Consider the following 22,533-nt stretch of genomic DNA (forward strand, 5'->3'; position numbering starts at 1 on the left):
ACTATCTCACTCTAATCCTTCCTCAACTGTGTACATGTAGCATGGTTGGCATGGTTGGCTTGTGCGTAAAGCGCTCGCCTCTCACCAAGGTGACCCCGGTTCGATTCCCGGCCAGGGCCATAAGTGAGTTGAGTTGTGCGTTGGTTCTCTGCTATGCCACAAGGGTTTTCCAGACCATCCAGTTTTCCTCCCTCGGGAAAAAACAAACACTTTCGATCTTGGCTGTGCTCCTAGGTTATAATGGTTTGATGTGGCTGGCCGCCAAAGGCACCCTTGTAGCCGCATCCTTCGCAATTCAGCTCTTAGCTGCGAGAAAGGATGATTAGCCCCCCCCCCCCCCCTAAATTATGTATACAGCTATTGATGCTGCAATCGTGGGTGGGGTGGCTGGCCTGTCAGTTAGTGACTAGAGCTGTGGCTACATGGTTTAGCGCCATAGCCATTAGAGCTGTGGCTACATGGTCTAGCCATAGTGAATAGAGCTGTGGCTACGTGATCTAGCCACAGAGAATAGAGCTGTGGCTACCTGATCTAGCCATAGAGAATAGAGCTGTGGCTACATGGTCTAGCCATAGTGAACTGCCAGCTGAACAATCTTAATCAACTATAAATGCAAACACCGTTCAAATCATAATATTTCAATTCAACCCAGCACACAGAAGTGCTACTTTATTGTGTACTGCTGAATCTGCATATATTCTGATATACACCTCTATGGCACATTTGGTCGGGTTTACTTTTTTTGAAAATGTTCACTCAGTCAAGGCATTTTCATTCCATGTGTTGGTTTTAGATGCTCACTCACTGTACATTGTTAAAAATTTACCAAAAGAGACATCTTTTTTAAACAGGGCGACTATATAAAGCAACATGTGAAAGTATTGAGATAATTAATGCTCGCATTGTCACTCTTACCAGGAAACACACTCACATTACTCCGGTTCTGAAGTCACTACACTGGCTACCAGTTGAAAACCACACTGTTTAATCTCGCCTATGTGTAACTGGTCTGTTTGTCTTATTTTCCTTGCTGTGTGTGGTTCCCCCTCCTGTGTGCCTTGAGCACCTCATTTTGGTGGATTTTGGCGCCCTATAAATATTCTGTATTATTATTATTACATAAAACTATCCCTAGGCCTACAGTGTTTTAAAGTCTGGATAGTTTATGAATGATATGAATCAGACTTTGCAAAATGTTCATGTACATGTACTCCAGTAGCAATAAGTTTGAAGAATTATCTGGTCATTTTTCTTTCAAATATTGACGACAAGGAAATCATACTTTCCAAAAGCAATTCTCAATCATTGTTATTTTAAGTTCATGCTGTAGCAACTACTGAAAAGGTAGTTAGGTTCAGTGTCACAACCAGACAATCTGATTATTGGGGGGGGGGGGCAGTGGCAAATACACAGTTAAGGGAGGCTTTTTAATGTATCCAACCATCAATTTGTTCATTTTATTGCTCTCATGGGGGGGGGGGAGAACGTTCTAAGCATGGCCCCCAGTCACGCACCTTATAGTGTTAGCCTAAAACACAATTATTGAGGTTTCAAGTTGATGCGCCCTCGCTTGGTTGCTTGATAGTCGCCTTCCTGCCCCGCTAACAGTTGATGAATTCTCTTAACCTTCTCTTTCCTCTCCGTATCTCTGTAAAGACAAATAAGAAATTCATGAACACTCTTGTCCGACAATGCTTTGTAACAGCCTACAATGTATACAAACTACTGCCTAATTATTAATCAATTTGGAAAATGTTTACCTTTCAATTTGTTCTTTCAACTTCTCCCTCGCTAAGAACTGAGTATCTTTCCTGATTTCTCTCATGGCACCCTTCAGTTCTCGTTTGTAGTTGTGTAAAAGTCTCTGCTTCTCGTTCTTCTCACTTCCTTCATTGTTTCTCTTCTTACGGATTGGATCATAACTGCATCAAGAAATAAAACAAAAAACCTGCTTAGTATCCTCTAGTGACTTCTGGGTCCAATATCATATATGATAGACCAATACACCTTTATCAGGCTGTCACCATGTTGGCCATGTTCCCTGTTTCCAATAACAGTAATGAATGCTAACATTCATTGCGCACACATGGCACCAGACTATTATTTCATCCAGCCTGAGTTTGGGTACAATGAGTTGGAATGGAGTAAGTTCAAGATGGCCACACCTCGATAAAGGTCTATACAAAGACCAATATAAAAACCAAGTAATCTAAGAATGAGACAGATCTTCAGATCCACATTTCATGAATGAATCCTTCCCTTCTAGGTCTATACAACTATATCTTGGTTTGTCATCTACGTTTATCCTCTTGCTTAACTTACTCTTCCTCAATCTTGGGCTCAAACATGTGAAGAGTGAATGGTTTCTTCTTCTGTCGCTGTAAGCATTTCTTGGGTTTCTCATCCAGTGACTTCAGCTCAGTACTCAAAGATTCATACAGCTCCTGAGGTCAAAGGTTATATGCATAAATTATCACAAAAGATATCTCAATAATTGTTTAATAATAATAATAATAATAATAATAATAATAATAATAATTTATTTTTAATATAGCATATTACATAAAAAATCTCAAAGCGCTGTACAGTTGTAATAAAAAGTTGACACGAGCAAGACAATAAGTCCATATACCCAGTATGTGCGCATTAGGCATGGAGTGAGGTGCATTGCTGGTCTAGCTAGTGATTAAGTTTGATCCCTAGCTAGACAAGCATGCACCTCATTCAACAGTTTACGCTTGTGCAATGGGTATTTGCCAAAAGGTCTATATCTGAATTGTCGGCCTCGGCTACAGCTGTTGCTTCAATGCATGATGATGCAATGATTCAGTCGTAGCCTCAGCCGTAGCTGAAGCCACTAATTCAGACACAGCCTAAGATTGAGGCAAATTGGCTTAATCAAAGTTGCTTACAGTAAGAAGAACATTAGGAGAACAGAAATTATAATAATAATACTCAATCTTATAAAGTACTGGTATCTAGAAAAAAACTATTCACTGCACTGAAATATGACCATGGGAAAAATTAATGGTAGGCTTGACTGAAGAGGTAAGTTTTGAGAATGGATTTGAATGAAGAAATGTCAGGTTGTGATCTAAGGGTGGGAGGCAAGTCGTTCCACAGGCGGGGGGCTGCAACCGAGGAACTTCTATCTCTGTAAAGCTTTCAACCTGGAAGGTGGAACGGCTAGCAAATTGGCATCACTGGACCTTAGTTGACGAAAGAAAATGTATATTAATGAGGTTGAACAAAGAAGAATTGACAAGAGCAGGATTTGAATCAACGACCTTAGGTTAAATGTTTTTGCACTCTACCAATTGAGCTATCTAGCCCTATATTGGCGTTCTCCCTATTTTGTCAATAGGGAGTTTTCGTTTTCGACGACGGATGGTTCTGCGACGGGTATTAGTAGGTTTCAGCCAAACGTTGTCGTTTTCAGCACAATGCATGTTCGTCCCAAGTATCGTCGTAGAAATTGAGGGACGACCGGCCTCAAAGCCAAAGCTTGCGCAGATGACGCCAAATGTCATCATTACCGTCGTTGAACCAACTGTCGTTGAAAACGAAAACTCCCTAATATCTTTGTTTGTGGAGGCCAGCCAGAAGCCATACAACTCTCTGTGAGATTCCATGGAAGAATGTCATGCCTGTTTCATACCTGTATCTGTTCAGGATATCTCTGGAATGGTATACGTCCACTGTCCAACGATGCCCTCACTGGTGTGAAAATCTCTTTAGCGCTTGCTAGTTCTTTATACAGCTCTACACACTGTGACAGAAGACTTAGACTGGTGGCAAGACACCAACATCTGAACTCATCTGTGTCTAGTTCCTGATGGTCTGCTTGGGACAGAACTTCCAGAATACGTACCGGCTGGATCTTCATGTTTCTAAATAAATTTTTATAAACATTTCATACTGATGAGTGACTAGTAGTAGACATTTCAGACAAATCACTTTTCAAAAAGGGTCGAATCAAGTTTATAAAAACTAGCCAAAGAAATTCTTTCAAATGTCATTTTATTATTTGATTTTATCCTTACACAGATCTGCGTAAGCACTGTTTACTCAGTACTTCCCAAGTTCTGAGAAAAAAGCTCATATAACTCGGGTGGGATTTGAGCCCACGGCCTTTGCCAATCACGAGGAGCTGTCTAATACCAACTAGACCACCGCGATTGCCCGATAGCTAGAGGCAGTTCGAGGTGACATTTTGGAAATGGCATTTCTCAAGACAGAATCTGTAAAGTGTACAAGTTTTCATACAAACAAGGCAAAACTGCCAAAGGTTAAAGCACTTTAAGACACGGTGTTCTGATTTAAGACAATTCTAAGACTCCCAACCTAAAAAGTTTACATTGTCACATTTCCCAATCATCACAACTGAATTGAGTCATTACCTTGTAATCTCGCTGCTCGTTGACTGTAATCTCAGTATGTTAATATTACGACCAATCGGCTTGAAGGGTGGGATGACATTATAGAGTTGACCCGCCTCCTTCTTGGAGGCAAGGAACAAAATTCCTTGTAAGTAGTTGATGACTTCTGGAACAAACCTCTTGGATAATCTCACATACTGGGGAAAAAAATAAAACAAACTTAAACAGAAGTTTCTTAATGATAGTTACCAACACTAAAGTGTACGATAATAATATTACTGTATTAGGCTAATTAACATTTATTCAAACAAAAATATGCCTGTAAGATGCTCAAGACACTTTACAAAATTAATAACGTAAAAACATTCTAAAATTTAACAAAATTATTCAATAAGGCACTGTATACTCAGTACTTTCTCAGAGTCCAAAAAATTCCCACATGCTTATTACTTGGGTGGTATTCAACCCAAGGCACATTTCCATTTAATTCTAGAATAGATGACAGATTGTAAGACGGGACTTGGAGAGGGGCTAATTCCAAACAGTACTCTACATCCCTGATGCAAATTTAATATCTACTAAGCAGAAAGCAAAACAATTACTGGATTAAATACAAACTAAAGACAGATAAAGCCTAGAATGAAAAATACAACACAAATTACTGAGGGGCCCCAAAAGAAAGAAGTTATATTCACTCCTTAAAATAAACCGGTTACCAGCAAAAACATACAGGTAATGTATACATACATCACATGCACCTTCAAAACATTACATGCACAAATACATACAATGATAAATACACATAAACAAGTTTTGAAACAAGCAAGCATAATAGTGACAAAACATGAAACAAGTATCACTTGAAAAATAATAAATTAGTCTTTATAGGTTTCTTGAACTGGTTAGTAAGTGGAGTCCACTGAAATTATGCAGGAAAAAATAGTGTCAGAGAGATGTAGCAGAATATTGGAAACGACCAAGTACCCTATTAAATAAAAGACTGGGATGTTTGAGGTTGGAGATCAGAAAAAAAAAACATTTCAAAAATAGAAAAAAACATTTCTTACAACTATTCTCACTTCAACAAGTTTTGCAATAAATCTTGAATTAAAGTCAGTGGACACTACTGGTAATCAAAAAGGTCCCAAAATTGAGGATCTGAAAGCGCACAACTTCTTGTGACAAGGGTGTTTTTTCTTTCATTATTATCTCGCAACTTCGATGACCGATTGAGCTCAAATTTTCACAGGTTTGTTATTTTATGCAAACATTGAAATACAGTCAAGTGAAAAGACTGGTCTTTGACAATTACCAATAGTGTACAGTGTATTTAATTACTGTACCCTGTGGCTTACCTTGAGAAACACATTGCAGATGAACAGACTAGAGACAACATCTTTGGATGAACGAACCGGACACTGTGTCAAGATCTGACCCATAAATAGCATCGTTGGCGTCACCACTCCATGCCGAAAATCAGACGTTGAAAAAAGTAAACTCACTAACTGGAAGTACATCAGCTGTGAATCAATTAATAGTAAGCAAGATTCTCAATTATGATCTGCATAACTTATCTGTGCCAAGTTTCATAAAACCTGTAAGCACATAAACTTTACGAGCACACACAAATATCGCTTTGCATGAACTGGTTACAAGCCAAAAGTCCATAAAGTTTACATTGTTGTGACTGGGGCCCCACACATTTTTTGCTTAGAGTAGAAATTTGCTAAGCAGTATTTTCTGCTTCACAGCTATATGAAACTGGACACCGACATTGATATAAGATGTTTAATTGTGATATATTTGGCTCCATTACTGTAATGGGTACTAAAGTCATGCTCGCGCTGGCATAAGTTAACACTGTTGGAGATGCAAATAAGTAAAGTTATCATGTCTACACTATTGATGGCCATGTCGGTGGCATCACAGTGACACCTTTGTTTAGTGTCATCCTCTGACCAGAAGATGTTCGCACATATCCCCTGTCCTCAATGCACTTCACTGGCTTCCTGTACATCAGCGAACAGTCTTCAAGGTGTTTGGTTCTGGTTTGTTCGCACTCTCCATGGCACAGCACCAACCTACCTACAAGACCTGCTACAATGCCATGAACCGAACCAACGCCTTCGCTCCTCTGACACAAACCTTCTTTGAGTACCCCTCTCTCATCATTCCTGGGGAAACCGCTCTTTCTCTCGGTCTGGTCCTTCCCTATGGAACTCACTCCCCATCAAACTCAGAAAGGAAACTTCCTTCAACACTTTCAAGAACCAACTCAAGACCCACCTCTTCACACAAGCTGCTTCTCCTTCTGTTTATTTTGTTTAATTAGTTCCTTCAGTTGTTAGCTTTGTTAGGGTTCCTGAGCCAGGAGTGTCACCTGTGACAGACATGGCGCATTACAAATTTCCTTTATTATTATTATTTTTATTATTATTATTTTTATTATTATTATTATTATGTTCAATCGGCAACATCATCATTGGGGAACATGTCATTGTACAGTCACAGTGACAGCTTTATTTAGTGCCACTACTGGCAATAATCTGCAACATTAACTTTCTTAGTACTCACCGTCTCAACTTGTGGGAAGACGCCTCGACCTCTTGCGTTAGCCATTTCATTGAATCTCTCATAATGCTCCTGAATTAAAGCTTGCATACTCAGCCCAGCATGAAGTGATGATTGCTGGGCAAGTTCATAGATGTGTCTAAAATACAACCAAGAAAGTTTGTATCGATAAGTAAGATTTGAAGAATTGTCTAAAATACAACAAAGAAGTTATTACCAGTAAATAAGATTTTAAAATGTACCCAGTCAGTTTCCCTTTTGGTTTATTTCAACATATGCATAAAATAGCAAACCTGTGAAAATTTGCGCTCAATTGGTTGTCGAAGTTGCGAGATGTAACTATGAAAGAAACAACACCCTTGTCACACGAAGTTGTGTGCTTTCAGATGCTTGATTTCGAGACCTCAAAATCTAATTCTGAGGTCTCAAATCAAATTCGTGGAAAAATACTTCTTTCTCGAAAACTACGTTACTTCAGAGAGAGCCGTTTCTCACAAGGTTTAGTACTATCAACAGCTCACCATTACTCGTTACCAAGTAAGGTTTTGTGCTAATAATTATTTTGAGTAATTACCAATAGTGTCCAATGCCTTTAAGATAGTTTTGAATCTTACTTTGTGAGTCCATCCAAATACTCTATCCCTGGCATCTTCTTCTGACGTAAGACATCACCAAAATACCGCAATAATATCGTCAAGAGAGTATCCAGTTTGTCTTTATTTCCTTCCGCTAAGCTTGGATGATGACAGGTTCGTATTCTTCCGATAATAAGAAGTTGATTGCTGTCGGATTGACCACCCATCATGTTGAAAAACTCCTCATGGTTCTCAGGTGCTGTTATACAAGGTAGAGATAACACAATCTTTACAAAATTCAACAATTTAATGATAATAATAGTGGCTTTTTTATATAGCGCTCATAATAGTCACTAAGCGACGCTACATTCAGTATTTTCCTGCAAGGTATGTGGGACTACGTTTGAACTATGAGACCTATTCCTTTTAAAATAAAACCATGTAATGGTTTACAAGGTGCCGTGCGCAATATGCAGCCAATCAAACCAGGAACACCGGGGTGAACCCCTTCTATTTTCTATAGGTGCACTGGGTTCTTTTACGGGACCACCAGCTTTAAGTCCCACATGAAGGACAAAGCATTAATAGTGAAGTGTCTTGATAAAGGACTCATGTGTCACGATCAGGATTCGAACCCACACTCTGCCGATTAGAAACGCCACAGCTTGAGTTTGATGCGCTTAAGCACCAGGCCACAATACGCCACAACATTTTGGTTGTTGTTTAATTGTATGAAATGTATAATTTCAAGCAAAGATCAGAAGTTATTGTTGGAATTAATGATAACAAAATGAACTCTTTTGATTCAGTAAGTGAAACATTATTTGAAACTGTTTACAAACCTTTGAAGGTGTAAGGAAGCTCTGCTTTAGCGTTTCTCTTGAGAGCTTCTCTGGTCTGTTGACAAAATAAAAAATTCAGATATAAAAATAACAAAACCGGACACTTAAGTTGCCCCCAAGTTCTCCTTTCAACAAGTTGCTCCTAAGTTCACCTTTCAACAAGTTGCTCCTAAATTCTCCTTTCATTAAGAAACAAAATTACATATTTCCATCCAAAATATTAGCCAGGATTTGGTGAAAGGGTGACCAATTTTGCTGAACATTAAAAAAACTGGGCGTTCACATAGTTCAATTACAATACATTTCATGTAAATGATATCTAAAACTGGGTGTTCAAATTTAAAACAGGGTGTCACCCAAACACTGTTTCCATCTCGTTTCAAGGGGGATATTCGGCAGGATACCTACTTCTTTTTCCATGAATGGTATCCTTGTAGAGCTCTCTTCAGTTCTTGGTGATTCTTCTTCACTTTCAGAGCTGTCCGATTCTAAATCAGAATGATTATCCTCCTCCTCCTCCTCTTCATCTCCTTCCTCCTCCTCCTCTGCATCTTCAACTTCTTCGTCTTCTTCTTCTTCTTCATCTGCACTTTCTTCTTCCTCGATGTCTTCATCTGTAGCTTCTACTATTTTTGAAAATTAATGTAAGGCAACAGTCAACACAAATATATCAACAATTTTGGTTGAACAAAGAAAATTACTTGAGTGGGATTTGAACCAATGGCCTCCGGCAAGGTTTAGCCAAGATTCGAAAGAAGGGTGTCAAAACTGACTGGAAATTTAAAACAGGGTGTCCAAAATACATCCCGACATCTGTGGCCACTTGATTTAAGGATTCAGGTGCTGTAGTTTTTGAGAAATGAGTAAAACAAGTCACAAGTCAATGAGACAGAAACTATTTTGGCATGTAAAAACACACTTAGCAGTTATGATATTATACCATAACATACCATAACTGGTTAATACGTTTTTACATGCTTAAACTGAGCCAGACATTATTTTCGTGACATTGTTTTACTCATTTTCAAAAACTACAGCACCTCAGTAGGTAATATTTTAAGGAAAGCTTTCTACTATCATTATCTTTAAACTGTGTAACGTAAATTTGTGGACATTGTGTTTTGTGTTAGAAAAAAGTTCATAGAACCTTTAACTCTACTGACTGAGCTATCTAGCCTTAATGTTGGCAGTCTCCCTATGTTATCAATATCTTTGAACCGAGTTAACGATACAACTTGTACAATTTACCTAGTTATATTCCAGTTTGGGATTACTTGATACAAAAACATCTATTGCAAACATTTAGAACTTTATTCAGTATGTTTAGAGAGTCATATAACAAACATGTAGGTATTATGTCGGCTTTAAGTTTTTCATTCATTACATAGGCAAGTTAAAGGCAGTGGACACTATTGGTAATTACTCAAAATAATTATTAGCATAAAGCCTTACTTGGTAACGCGTAATGGGGAGAGGTTGATAGTACTAAACCTTGTGAGAAACGGCTCCCTCTAAAGTAACGTAGCTTTCGAGAAAGAAGTATATTTCCACGAGTTTGATTTCGATACCTCGGAATTAAATTTCGAGGTCTCGAAATCAAGCATCTGAAAGCATACAACTTTGTGTAACAATGGTGTTTTTTCTTTCATTATTATCTTGCAACTTCGACGACAAATTGGGTTCACATTACACACAGGTTTTTTTTTTTCTCACCAAGTGAGAAGACTGGTCTTTGACAATTACCAATAGTGTCGAGTGTCTTTAATAGCCGTAAATCAATGCAGTATTTAGCCATGGATAAAGTTGCTTTTCAGCACATGTTTAAAATAGTTATACATAGGAGTACAATGATGACATACCAGCCTTGACACCAAGTTTGTTTGATTGAAGTAGCTTGCCGTCTTTGTAGCTTATTGGCGCTCTGTTACCAATAGTCAAGGCATACCTGAACAATAAAGCAATATTAAAGACTACATTTAATTCATCGCATCGTCTCCATTAATAATATATAGATGGAACTGAATTTGACCCTTTTGAAGGATGGGGGTCAGAGTTTTGCTTTTTAAAATTTGAGAATTTGAAATGGTTAGAAAATGCAATAAAGTCACAGCCATGGCTACACACAGTTCCTGGAAAATATATAAATAAGATTGTTGAATTCCTATATAGGCTGTCAGCTTGCGGACGAGAATGACGACATCAAGTCAAGTTAGTTAATTAAGCTGATCGGTGCAGGACGCCTGCTATAAAGCTCTTTTTTGAGAAGAAATTCTGATCCCCGACGTCACAGATCTGCCACATCAAGGCCGGGAGTAGATGGCAGAGGGGGTAGTAGCTCTCATAACAATAATAACCAGTTTTTATATAGCACTTTTCACACCCGAGGGCATCTTAAAACGCTTCCGCTATCATTACCCCTGGTCACTCGGCCTTAAATTATTCCTTAAACCATCTCAGCTCCCTGGGGAATATAAAGCCTGTGCGCAATATATGTGCTACTCGGCTAAACCAATCACAAGAACCATCTCTGCCCTCACGGGTACCCTATTACCCCTAGGTGGAGAGAAGCAATTATAGTTGAGTGTCTTGCTCAGGGACACGACCGGGATTCGAACCCACACTCTGCTGAACAGAAGCACCTGAGCTTAAGTTTGGTGCTCTTATCCACTTGGCCACCACACCTCATTCACAGAATGAAGAAGGAACCAATGCGCTGCTTGGCTAAATCAACCACAAGAACCATCTCCGCCCTCACAGGTACCCATTTACCCATGCGTGGAGAGAAGCAATTATAGTTAAGTGTCTTGCTCAGGGACATTAGTGTCACGACCGGGATTCAACCCACACTCTGCTGAACGGAAGCATCAGAGCTTGAGATCGGTGCTCTTATCCACTCGGCCACGACACCTCATTCATGAAGACAGAACCGATTAGCATCTGCTTGAATTCCAACGATACTAACTAACGACTATTTCCAACTCACCCATCATTAAGATCATCCGCAGATTGATGCGTATTCTTTCTTGCTTCTTCTTGGTCTTCCGGTGTAATTCCAAGCATTCTTTGTTGTCTGTCTTGCTCAAGTTTATCCAGTCTTTCCTTCTCATCTTTGGCAATCTCCTCCGGTGTCTTCAATCTATCTGTTGCCTAAAAAATGTGAAAACAAATTGTTAATAAGTAGGATTTAAAACTTTGCACGCTGGAAATTTAGCTAAGAGAAGTTTGCGGTAATACCATGTGAATATCTCATTTGAGTAAAGTGGTTCTGAAAAGAACTAGCGGTTATCAATCCGTATGCTCTAATCTTCTTCACGAGAATTGAATATTCTTGTTACGAATATTTGGGATAAATTAAAGTATATTTGGACCTCTAATGGAGAACCATCTTAAATCACAAAGGTTGAGTAGATCTCAATATATAAAGGAAGGGGTTATTAATCACTGCTGCAACATTTGAATCAGGGATAAAGAATCACATTTTTGTTAGATCCTTCACCAATGTAGTGGTTCTATTTAAAGCGTTGGACACTATTGGTAATTGTTAACGACCAGTCTTCTCACTTGCTGTATCTCAACATATACACAAAATAACAAGCCTGTGAAAATTTGAGCTCAATCGATCGTCAAAGTTGCGAGATAATAATGAAAGAAAAACACCCTTGTCACACGAAGTTGTGTGCTTTCTGATGCTTGATTTCGAGACATCGCACGAAGTTGTGTGCTTTCTGATGCTTGATTTCGAGACCTCAAACTCATATTCTAAATTTGAGGTCTCAAAATCAAATTCTTGGAAAATTACTTCTTTCTCGAAAACTACCTTACTCCAGAGGAAGCCGTTTCTCACAATGTTTTATACCAGCTCTCCATTACTTGTAACCAAGAAAGGTTTTTATAAATGCTAAAAATTATGAGCAATTACCAAGTGTCCACTGCCTTTAATGCCACTAGTCATTTATAATTTTAACAAACTGTATTCTTAAATTAAATTTTAAAAAACCTGAAATTATATCCTGTCCTGTTTTGAGGTATTAATGATGTAAGTAAATTCTGCTAGTCTTTCCTAAAATGTCTTCGGTGCCGAGTAAAGATTATTCACACATTTATGTTGAGACCTAACGCCAGACCTACCTTTGCTTTCATGTCAAACATCAGTTCTCTAACAGCAATGTCATAATCATCTGCTTTAGGTCGAACCTCTGGGGTGGATTTATCACGCTGACTAGTACGTAGTATCTGAAAACAACCGGTTATAAACAGAGCTCCAGCTGGTCATTATCTACCGTTTAAACACCCCCCACGTATACAATACAATACAATACAATACAATGGGTTTTTATATAGCGCCATTTCATTTAGACCACAGCACTTTAAACGAACAATAGCAATGCAGATAATACAACAAATGAACAATAAAGCAATAAACAGACACTAAGGAAAAATATGTTTTTTAAGTGCTTTCTTGAAAATAGGCAGTGAAATTGAGGTGCGTATTGTGATGAGAAGATGGTTCCACAGTCCTGGAGTGGCTAAGGAAAATGATTTAGATGCAGCGGATTGAAGAAATTTGCTGCTCGGTTTATTTTCAGCAAGACGGGTTATGTCTGATGCTGAGCGAAGCCCAGCCCTAGTTTGAATGTGAAAATAAAAACAAGATGAAAGATATGCTGGTGCAAGTCCATTTAAGCATTTATACACATGCACCAATATTTTGAATTGAATGCGCTCTTTCACCGGGAGCCAATGTAGCTTTTTGAGAAAAGGAGTTGCATGATCATGTTTAGAAGCACAAAATATTAGTTTGGCAGCTCAATTCTGAAGATGTTGAAGTCTATTAATTTGAGTTGTGTTAGCTCCAAGTAAAAGTGCATTGCCATAGTCCAATGTGAAAGAACAAGAGACCTTGTAACACTGCTACATGTGTCAACGTCTAGAAACCTTCTTATACGTGTAATGTTACGCAGATGGTAGACAATGATGTTATTTGTGGAGACATAGACATAAGATTGTCAAAGACAATGCCAAGGTTCCGAACAGTTTTAGTGGGTGTGATAATTTCATCTCCAATTTGCAGTTGAACACTGGGCATGAGGCGATTGAAATGAGGTGAGGTTGCAACAAAGAACTTGGTTTTTATTGTTGTTCAGTTTCAACATATTTTCAGTCATCCAGGATTTTAATTCTACAATGCACTTTGAGAGCGCCTGTAAGGCAGACTGAATAGATGATGAATCCGAAGGTGTGAAACTGGTATAGATCTGAATATCATCAGCATAGATGTGATAGAGTAGATTGTTGTCCTTGATGATTCTACCAATGGGAATGGTGTAAATGGTAAAGGATTTCGGTCCAACAATTGATCCTTGCGGCAATCCATAAAGCATATCGTGTGAGGCTGAATAAGTATTGTCTATCAAAACCTGTGTTGTTCTACCACTGAAGTAAGACTTAAACCACTCAAGAGCTGTCCCTGCAATGCCAATCTCACATTCTAATCTGTTGAAAAGGACATTGTGATTAACAGTGTCGAATGCGGCACTTAGGTCTAAAAGCACCAGGAACATGCCCTTCTGATTGTGGATCATGCCCATGATATCACTTTTGACTTTCAGTAGTGCGGTTTCAGTACTATGAGACACACAATAAGCTGACTGAAATTCTTCACCCAAACCGTTTTTAACAATGTGATCATTGATGTTGTTGACCACATGTTTCTCTATCAGCTTAGATAAGAACTTGATGTTAGCGACAGGACGATAGTTCTTGAGTTCGTCTGGATTCAGTGCCCGCTTCTTAATGAGAGGGTTGAGTACAGTATGCTTTAGAATACTTGGGAAAATGCCTGTAGTGAGAGACTTATTTATGATGCGTGTTAAAACCGGTAGAAATATGGAAACATTATCTTTAAGAAACCAAGTGGGTACAGGATCCAATATACAACTTTTTGTGGCAGCTTTGTTAACAAGCTTAGTAACATCTTCTTCAGACACTTGACTGAATTCAGGTAGTTTACATGCTACACAAACATTGTGGGAATTACCACCTGTTACACTTGATTGAACATGTTTCATACTAGAATAAATGTTAGCAACCTTCTGTTGGCAATACACTACAAAGTCATTACTTAAATCTAGTGCACAATCATATGCGGGTAACACTTTACTTGTATTATTCAAGAGCCCATTAACAATTTTAAATACAGCCTTTGTATCAGAAGCAGATTGCAGCTTTTCCGAAATATGCTGCTTTTAGCTTCCTCTATCCTGCAATTGACTGTTCTGTTTTGTTCAATATAAACCTGGTGATGAACTTCTAGACGAGTCTTGCGCCACTTCTTTTCACACTTTCGTCGAATTCTGCGAGCTTCGTGTATGTTTGAGTTATACCAGGGTTGTCTAATTCTTGTTTTACGAGTTTTCATAGAGACATGGGCAAAATGGTCCAAGGAATTGATTGTGCACTCTTCAAATGCCTCCGTCAGACAATCGATATAATCAACTCCAACTATAATGTTGTTAAACTTCAATTTCAACTCTTTCTGAAAGTTGGCTGTATCAATTGTGTGAAAGTTCCGATTAGTAGTAACTTGTTTTGGGTTTTCTGCTTTGTCCAGCATGAGCTGAAAATCAACAACATGGTGATCTGAAAGCCTAACACCAACTGTACAGTCCATGATGAGATTGTCTTCAGGCCGAGACAGGACCAAGTCCAGTGTATGGCCACATATATGGGTTGCCCCATGAACAAATTGTTGAAAACCAGCACTCTCAGCAGTTTCCAGAAAACGGGTTACGTCTGTTTTCTCCGGGCAATCGACATGAATGTTGAAGTCTCCCAACAGGACGACTTTGCCGGCTAGCGAGTTCACGCATATTAGAAAGTTCGCAAAGTCATCAAGAAACTGTGAAGTCTTCAAACCATTATTTCTGGATGGGGAGGTCTGTAGATCAGGATATAGTAGATCTTGCGTCCTGTGTTTGAAATGATTGTGTACTCAAAAACAGCAGATTTTAAATTGAATGGTATAATCTGAAACTTCAGGGGGCATCTGTACAAAACACCAATTCCACCATAGATATCGGAATCTCTCGGAACATTGATGAACATATAGCCTGGAGGGCAGAGTTCCCCAATAATAACATTATCATTCAGCCAGAGTCATTCAGCCAGGTCTCTGTTAAAAATAATGCGTCAATCCCCTTGTCTAGCACATACTCAGAACAGCTGATTGTCTTATTTCTTACTGAATGCGCATTCCACAAACTAAATTTCAGGAAATGTGAAATGTCAACAGATCTATTACGATGCTTACGGATCCCTGCACGCACTCCTCTATGAGTTGAAGGTTTGGATTGTATTCCGAGAGACGTTATGTTCAACCATGTACTTAAGGGCACAGTCAGTGTTCCAGTGTTCATATTCATCAGCTGAGTCCTGCTGTATACAATTTTTTTGATGAGACGATATAGGATTGCGATTATGATTGTCATTGGTATCATGATCAGGTCCCGGATTAGGATTAACGTCACCAGCAACTAATAATTGAAGTTGGAACGAGGCGGAGGAGTTAGGATAGTATACTATACGAGTGCTAAGATACTTCTGATGCACAAGCCTGCCGTTGCTAGGGAAAACTTCAATACTATACTTGAATTGGTGAACCACTCCATGGTCGCATGCAGTAGTACATAGCCCAAGACAGACCCAAGCAAGTAGGGTGTAGTACTTCCCTGATCCTATTGTTCATCTATTGTCCTTTCAATTGTTGTATAGGTTGGACCGTCTATTGATCACATTGTGTCCATGGGTGAGTAAAATGCCCATTGACATGTACATGTAGTTTGCTATATGTTACTCACAGGTTGAATGTCAAAAACCAAAGATCCATCCAATATTCCATCAGCCAGGACAGCAGAAATCAAAGAGTCTTACAGATATTGTCACTGATGTAAAAGCATTTTGTTTTGAAGTTTGAAGTGCAAAATCCATCAAGAAAAGGTAGAAAAGATTACTTAAACAGGAGCAATGCTATTGCCGTGGCAGCCTGTGTGGCGCACCTCAGTCGGTTTTTATGAATTGTTGTTTATACTTGAAAAAAATGATCAGTTCAATCCACGTGACGCGCTCTCCACCAATAGTAATAGCGAAACTGTCTGAGGTATTTATGAATTGTTGTTTGTACTTGAAAAATGATCAGTTCAATCCACGTGACGCGCTCTCCACCAATAGTAATAGCGAAACTGTCTGAGGTATTTATGAATTGTTGTTTATACTTGAAAAATGATCAGTTCAATCCACGTGACGCGCTCTCCACCAATAGTAATAGCGAAACTGTCTGAGGTATTTATGAATTGTTGTTTATACTTGAAAAATGATCAGTTCAATCCACGTGACGCGCTCTCCACCAATAGTAATAACGAAACTGTCTGAGGTATTTATGAATTGTTGTTTATACTTGAAAAATGATCAGTTCAATCCACGTGACGCGCTCTCCACCAATAGTAATAGCGAAACTGTCTGAGGTATTTATGAATTGTTGTTTATACTTGAAAAATGATCAGTTCAATCCATCACAACGCTTGTTATCTATTTATCTACTATTGCTAATCTATCTTCAAGTTTGTCCCCGTCTTTAACTTCTCCCCTAAAAAGAAGTATGTTGTATACATAAGGTGATAAAATGTGACACGTCGTCAAAATAAGGGAACAGAAACACAGCAGAGCAGCTTATTTGTTTTTATCCTGTATAAGCACAAATGTAAGTATAAAAGATAGGAGTGGTACCTGTTAGCATTTTTTTTACATAGTAATTCCAATCAAGAAGTTGTTTACTTTAATATGCACTTACCTTATTGGAGCCAATTAGACTAGCCACAGTCTTCCAGTCTTCATCCAGTTTTTCTGTCAGATTCAGCATATCTTCTTTCTGATGCTGACGCTCATACTACGGTAAACACAGGATTGAAAACAAATACAGCAAACTTGTACGCTCAGTTACACAATTCATCTCAATTACACAAGTTACAACTTCAACAAATATCGACCAAATTAATCATCGGGAGTTCTACAAAATATTTGCTCAGATCAGGTTTAAAAAACAATGAGCAATTAATACACATTTTGTACATTTTACACTTTCGGATTTTGATACATAAATACACTAATTTAAAAGAAACCCCAAAACAACCTTCTTTTTGAAATGAAGTTTTTGTAATTCTGGTGCCGGGTCTTAATTGATAAATAGTTAATGCTCAGCCACCTTGACAACAAACATGATTAATACCGATTAATGACTGTGTTTTTATTTCAACACATCATTGGTGTTTTTTTTTGCCTTTTTCATTACCTTGCTTTTCTTGGAATTGGCGATTACTTCATCTAGAATTTCCTGACGTGACTTTGGTTTAGAATCCTGAAGATAAACAAATTATAATACACATGTGAATATCAAAAGAAAAATGTTTAACATTCACTAAAAATAAAAGTCAACATCATAAAAGGTATGCAAATATTTTATGCGGGTTAAAACATTGCTTTCTTTCTTTTTTCCAACAAAAAACATTTCAATACTGAATGTTTGTATCAGACACATAAACATTAAGTCTCATCTTAAAAATGTTTGATTTAAAATGATTTTCTTTGCAATCAATCAAATGATTGTAGCGTGTCATGGCCGAGTGGTTAAGAGCATCGAATTAAAGCTCTGGTGCTAATTCACCGGAGTGTGGGTTCGAATCCCTGCCATGACACTTGTGTCCTTAAGCAAGATACTTAACTATAATTGTTTTCTTCACCCAGGGGTATAAATGGGTACCTGCGAGGGTAGAGGTCGATATTGTGAATGAAAAAGCCTTCGGAGCGCCACGGCAGCTCGGGCTGTATACTCCCTAATGGGAGCTGAGAAAGATTAAAGGGATGTTTATTGGCCCAATGACCAGAGGACTAATGTAAAGCGCATTGATACAGTTTATTGTGAAATACGCTATATAAGAATTTGTTATTATTACTACTATTATTATGATTTCCTTTGCAAACAATATTCCATCTTAATCCTACCTCTTCTTTCTTATCATCTGTTTTCTTCTTTAATAAGAATCCTCCAAAGTGCTCATCAGCAACGTATTTGGCTGTAATCAATCCCAATGATAAAAGATAATATTAAGGTTTAGGAACGATAATAGATCTTCTTTGAAAGAAATTCAGTTTTGGAATAAGAAGTTTGTCGGACTCTGTGAGTGTGGTATACAATATTTCAAAACTAAAGCCTATGGACTCTGATATAGTTGGTTAGTCTCTTCCTATTTTAACTAGAGTTGGTTTGACTTTGTGGAAGTGTCATTGCCGAGCAGTTAAAATTCAAACTCTGGTGTTTCTGATCAGCAGAGTGTGGGTTCCAATCCCCAGCCGTGACACTTGTGTCCTTAAGCAAGACGCTTAACCATTGCTTCGTACTTCGGATGGGATGTAAAGCCGTTGGTCCCATGTGTTGTGTAACGCATGTAAAAGAACCCAGTGCACTTATCGAAAAGAGAAGGGCTTTGCCTGCTGTTCCTGGCTGTGGCTGCTGAATGCTACTACCTTGTAATTCTTTATAAGGTGCTACATAATTGGGTCTCAGAGTTCATCATTGCAATAACCTATCTTTCTGAAAGTTTGTATATACTCAGCGCCTTGAGTACCTCGTTTGGTAGATACATGCGCTATATAAGACTTCAATATTATGGAGAAATTGGCCTAGTTTCTTGGCTCTGCTTACCGTAAGCGAAGGACAGCAGGAAATTTTTGCTTGTGTGCGAGCGAGTATTCCAAATTACTAGGCATTATTTGCTAACAGAGCTAGCCCAGAAACTCAGAAAATGCTTGCACAGTTAGCACAGAATGGTGATCGTAAGTGCAGAGCCATGAAATTGGACCTGCTTCAATCAAAATGTGCACAAAGGTTATAATTAATTAAAAATAGTAACCAATCTTGAGCCATACCTCCCAAATTGCAATCTTGATCCTCGTCATCACTCATGAATTCTGTATCTTCAAACTTCTCGATATCAGCGAGTGACTGGCCGTAATGAGTCAAGTCTTCATCCTCATTGAGCTGATAGGCAGACTCTCTTTCATGACCTCTCTACAAAAACAACGTCAACAAGAAATGTGAAGTGAAAACTTTAGCTTTCAAAATCAATTTATCTAATTTGTGTCGTTTTTGCTAGTGGGAGGAGGGGCGAGGCTTAATTTCAGAGATGCACCTACTGAAAAACAATTCAGAAAAAAACTTATGCTGAATGCTGCATTCTAGAATACTTTAATAACCGTCTTTGGGAAAATAGTGATTTTACCAGTAGTGGCATTGCCATATGGGGCATTGGGGGGGGGGGGGGGGCAGACACACCGGTCCTGCCCCAAGTATCATCTCTGCACACAGCGTTTTTTTGATTTCTTTTTAAATAAAATATTTCAGGATACATGTTGGGAAACCCAAATGGTGGAGGTGGAGTGATAACAAAAATGAGAACTTAGGCTCGTTGTAGGTAACAAATTGAAAAAAAAGATTTACGAATCAAATCGGAAATATTGCTGAGAATTCTGTATACTAATGAAACTTCTTACCTGTCTCTCAACAGCAAACCTCTGCATCATCTTTTCCTCAACGCTGAGTGTTGGGTCATTCTCTCCAAATCGCTTATCAATAAATTTATTGGTTTTGTTTCTTTGTTGATATTCCTTGAGGAGTGTGTCCTTTCGCTGAAGAAATAAAAGCGGAAAATGAATAGAGATAAATTACAGTGAATGATTTGAATTCTGAAGCATAACAACACCCTCCGAGCGTTTCCTGGCACCATTGTCACTTTCGGATGCTGTACTTTGGGAGTCATAAAGAGGCCTAGTCATAATGCTCAACAAAATTATTCCAGCATAACTACTACATGTACAATCATCTATTCTGCTATTTGTCAAAGCTTGTATAGACGATGTGACTTATGTTTACATTGAAACTGCCCTCTGTTGAAAAAAACACTGTATAAGTCATGTTTCGCCGCGCAAAAAGACACGTAGTAATGGTAAGATTGCATACACTTTCTAGCTGGCTGCCAAAACACAAAGGTTTTGCCCGGCGGTATGCGCGCAATCATGTTATGAATTTCGTGTGACGACCGAGGTCACATCGTCTATATACAGTAGCATCTAGACAAGGGTGCAGCTTCTGACAGTGGACGACAGTGGACGACTTTTCTAACGTACAAATAGTGTGCAAGTAAAAAACAAGACTCTGGATGCCTACTCGCAGCTGATGGCCTCTTAGAACTAACCCATGGTGGGCAGCTTCATGACGTCTTGAAGAAGCTCATAATGCCCATAAAGCTAAAACAAATGAGATCAATACTTTATTTGACGTTTAACAAAAAAATAGTATGCATGTTCTGTGTTGTTAAACTGTTCTAGTGTCGTAAAAACAATGCTGGTCTAGCGAATGTGTTGCGCAGCAAGCGCTGTGGTCTTGTTAGAAAAAAATGGAAACCAATATCAATGACGAACAAATTGAACTTTATTGTTCATTACTCCTCCTAGGTTTAGAATGACATCATTATTGACTCTGACTGACCTTTTGGTTGGCCTTTGACCTCGACACTCCTGGTAGTCCTTTATCATGTTTGCTGATCTTCTTCCCAAGGATGTGATGTTTCTGACGATTCAGACGAATCTCAAATGGATTATTCTTAACTTCTTGAACAGTTTTCCCTCGCTGCACTTTGTCCGATAAGTTTCTCTTGTTTTTCTTAGACTTGCCCATTTTATGTGTGGGGTCCTTTTGCTTGTTCTTATCTAAGAAAAGAATAAATGAGAATTATGAAAATTGGGTTTGATCAGGGACGCTGCTATCGTTGCCGGCCCTGAGCTTCCTCTACCAGGGTGTTATAACCAGTCGTGGAGACGATTCTTTACTGAACTGAACGTAGCTTTATTAAACAAGACTGAACTCAACAGCAGCCATTTTGTAAACAACAATAATACTAAACAGTAACAACCAAGAGAGGGCGCTACACAGGTCTACCTACATTCAAGCCCCATAAATGGGTCCATCACTCTCAGACTCTGTATCCTTGGCCCCAGCACCATTGATGATATCAATTTCTCAAATTATCTGCTTCATGACACTTACCGATCAAATGTTGTAGATAGCCCTACGGCTACGCCTAAATTCCTTTTAAAAAAATCACCTATTTTGGGTAAAAATCAAGTGAACTTTTTTAAATATCTTAACAATCTTGACAACTTGCTCATTTTGATGCCCGCATGCGCACGGACGTTCACATAATTAGTCGGGTACCTGCAATTGTGTTGTTGTGTAGCAATTGATCGAATCAATCATTATTGTCAAGTGCTTAAGGGAACCTGACTCATTATGAGAACGTCCATGCGCTTCAAAACGAATTAGTCATTCTATTAATTAGTTTACTAACAAATTATATTCCTTTGGTTTGCTTTGCCTTTGCCTTCGGACTGGTAAAAATGAGTGAAAAAGTGGTTCTACATCTGATCTGGTTCTCGTTCTGGTAAAATACAAATCCACAAATCGGGGTATACACACGCAGGTGGTAGCAAGATTCTGAAAAATTTCGAAGATTAAGAACCAGAACCACAACTCACAAATAGATATACGCCACCACTCAGTGCACAATTCCCCACAAACACAGTGGCATGGGCATTTTGTGTGTGTTAATTACGTGTGTGTGCAAAACTGCACACCCCAATTTTTTTTCGACTGTTCAAAAGACAAGCTTCACTACAGAAACACTAGCCATTTTGATTGAAAGGGGTATACACTACAGAACGTTCGTTGTAGTAGTTCTATCAAATCCCACATTATATCTTGTTTCTTACCAGAATAGTCAAAAGTTTGGATTCAGTTCTGTTGTTGAAACGTCCATGTGTTCCGTCGTCGTTTCCCAAGATTCATAGACTTGTCCAGTCTTTCCGAGAGCCTCTAAAACAGTCGTTGTTGCGCCCTCTATCGGTGACGAATAAAAAACGCGTCGCCAACTAGCTACTGGTAGGACAGTGAAAAACTTGAGGTGGGCAAATAGTGTTTTGTGTTGGTAATGACTCTGAAAAGCACATCAGCTGCTTTGGATAGTATGAGACATTTCACTCCGAATGAATTATCATTTTTAT

General features: G+C 38.6%; 1 protein-coding gene across 2 annotated transcripts; it reads right to left on the reverse strand.

Annotated features, from left to right (window-relative positions):
• Window positions 1-1,387: 1,387 nt before the first annotated feature.
• On the reverse strand, window positions 1,388-22,316 carry LOC117294768 (nucleolar protein 14-like). Of its 2 annotated transcripts, none has more exons than XM_033777285.1 (20): window positions 22,243-22,316; window positions 20,963-21,183; window positions 19,969-20,103; window positions 19,345-19,486; window positions 18,421-18,491; window positions 17,711-17,776; window positions 17,213-17,308; window positions 12,496-12,600; window positions 11,351-11,514; window positions 10,227-10,312; window positions 8,776-8,990; window positions 8,368-8,422; window positions 7,565-7,784; window positions 6,954-7,089; window positions 5,735-5,899; window positions 4,401-4,576; window positions 3,659-3,890; window positions 2,323-2,444; window positions 1,761-1,922; window positions 1,388-1,648 (listed from the first exon to the last, which is right to left on the reverse strand). In XM_033777285.1, the coding sequence occupies exons 2-20, from the start codon at window positions 21,149-21,151 to the stop codon at window positions 1,540-1,542; spliced, it is 2,646 nt and encodes an 881-aa protein (XP_033633176.1). In that variant the 5' UTR covers window positions 21,152-21,183; window positions 22,243-22,316; the 3' UTR covers window positions 1,388-1,539. The 2 variants fall into 2 exon arrangements, with proteins under 2 accessions (XP_033633176.1, XP_033633175.1); XM_033777284.1 differs by having other exon boundaries at window positions 8,776-8,993.
• Window positions 22,317-22,533: the final 217 nt, after the last annotated feature.

Source organism: Asterias rubens, chromosome 9 (assembly GCF_902459465.1).
Source record: "Asterias rubens chromosome 9, eAstRub1.3, whole genome shotgun sequence".
Taxonomy (NCBI): Eukaryota; Metazoa; Echinodermata; class Asteroidea; order Forcipulatida; family Asteriidae; genus Asterias; species Asterias rubens.

Coding starts and splice junctions, on each gene's coding strand:
- LOC117294768 (XM_033777284.1), bottom strand. CDS start 21,151: ATGGGCAAGTCTAAGAAAAACAAGAGAAACTTATCGGACAAAGTGCAG. Junction 17,309..17,710: donor CCAATTCCAAGAAAAGCAAG/GTAATGAAAAAG, acceptor TGTTTACCGTAG/TATGAGCGTCAGCATCAGAA. Junction 4,577..5,734: donor TCTGCAATGTGTTTCTCAAG/GTAAGCCACAGG, acceptor TTTTTTCCCCAG/TATGTGAGATTATCCAAGAG.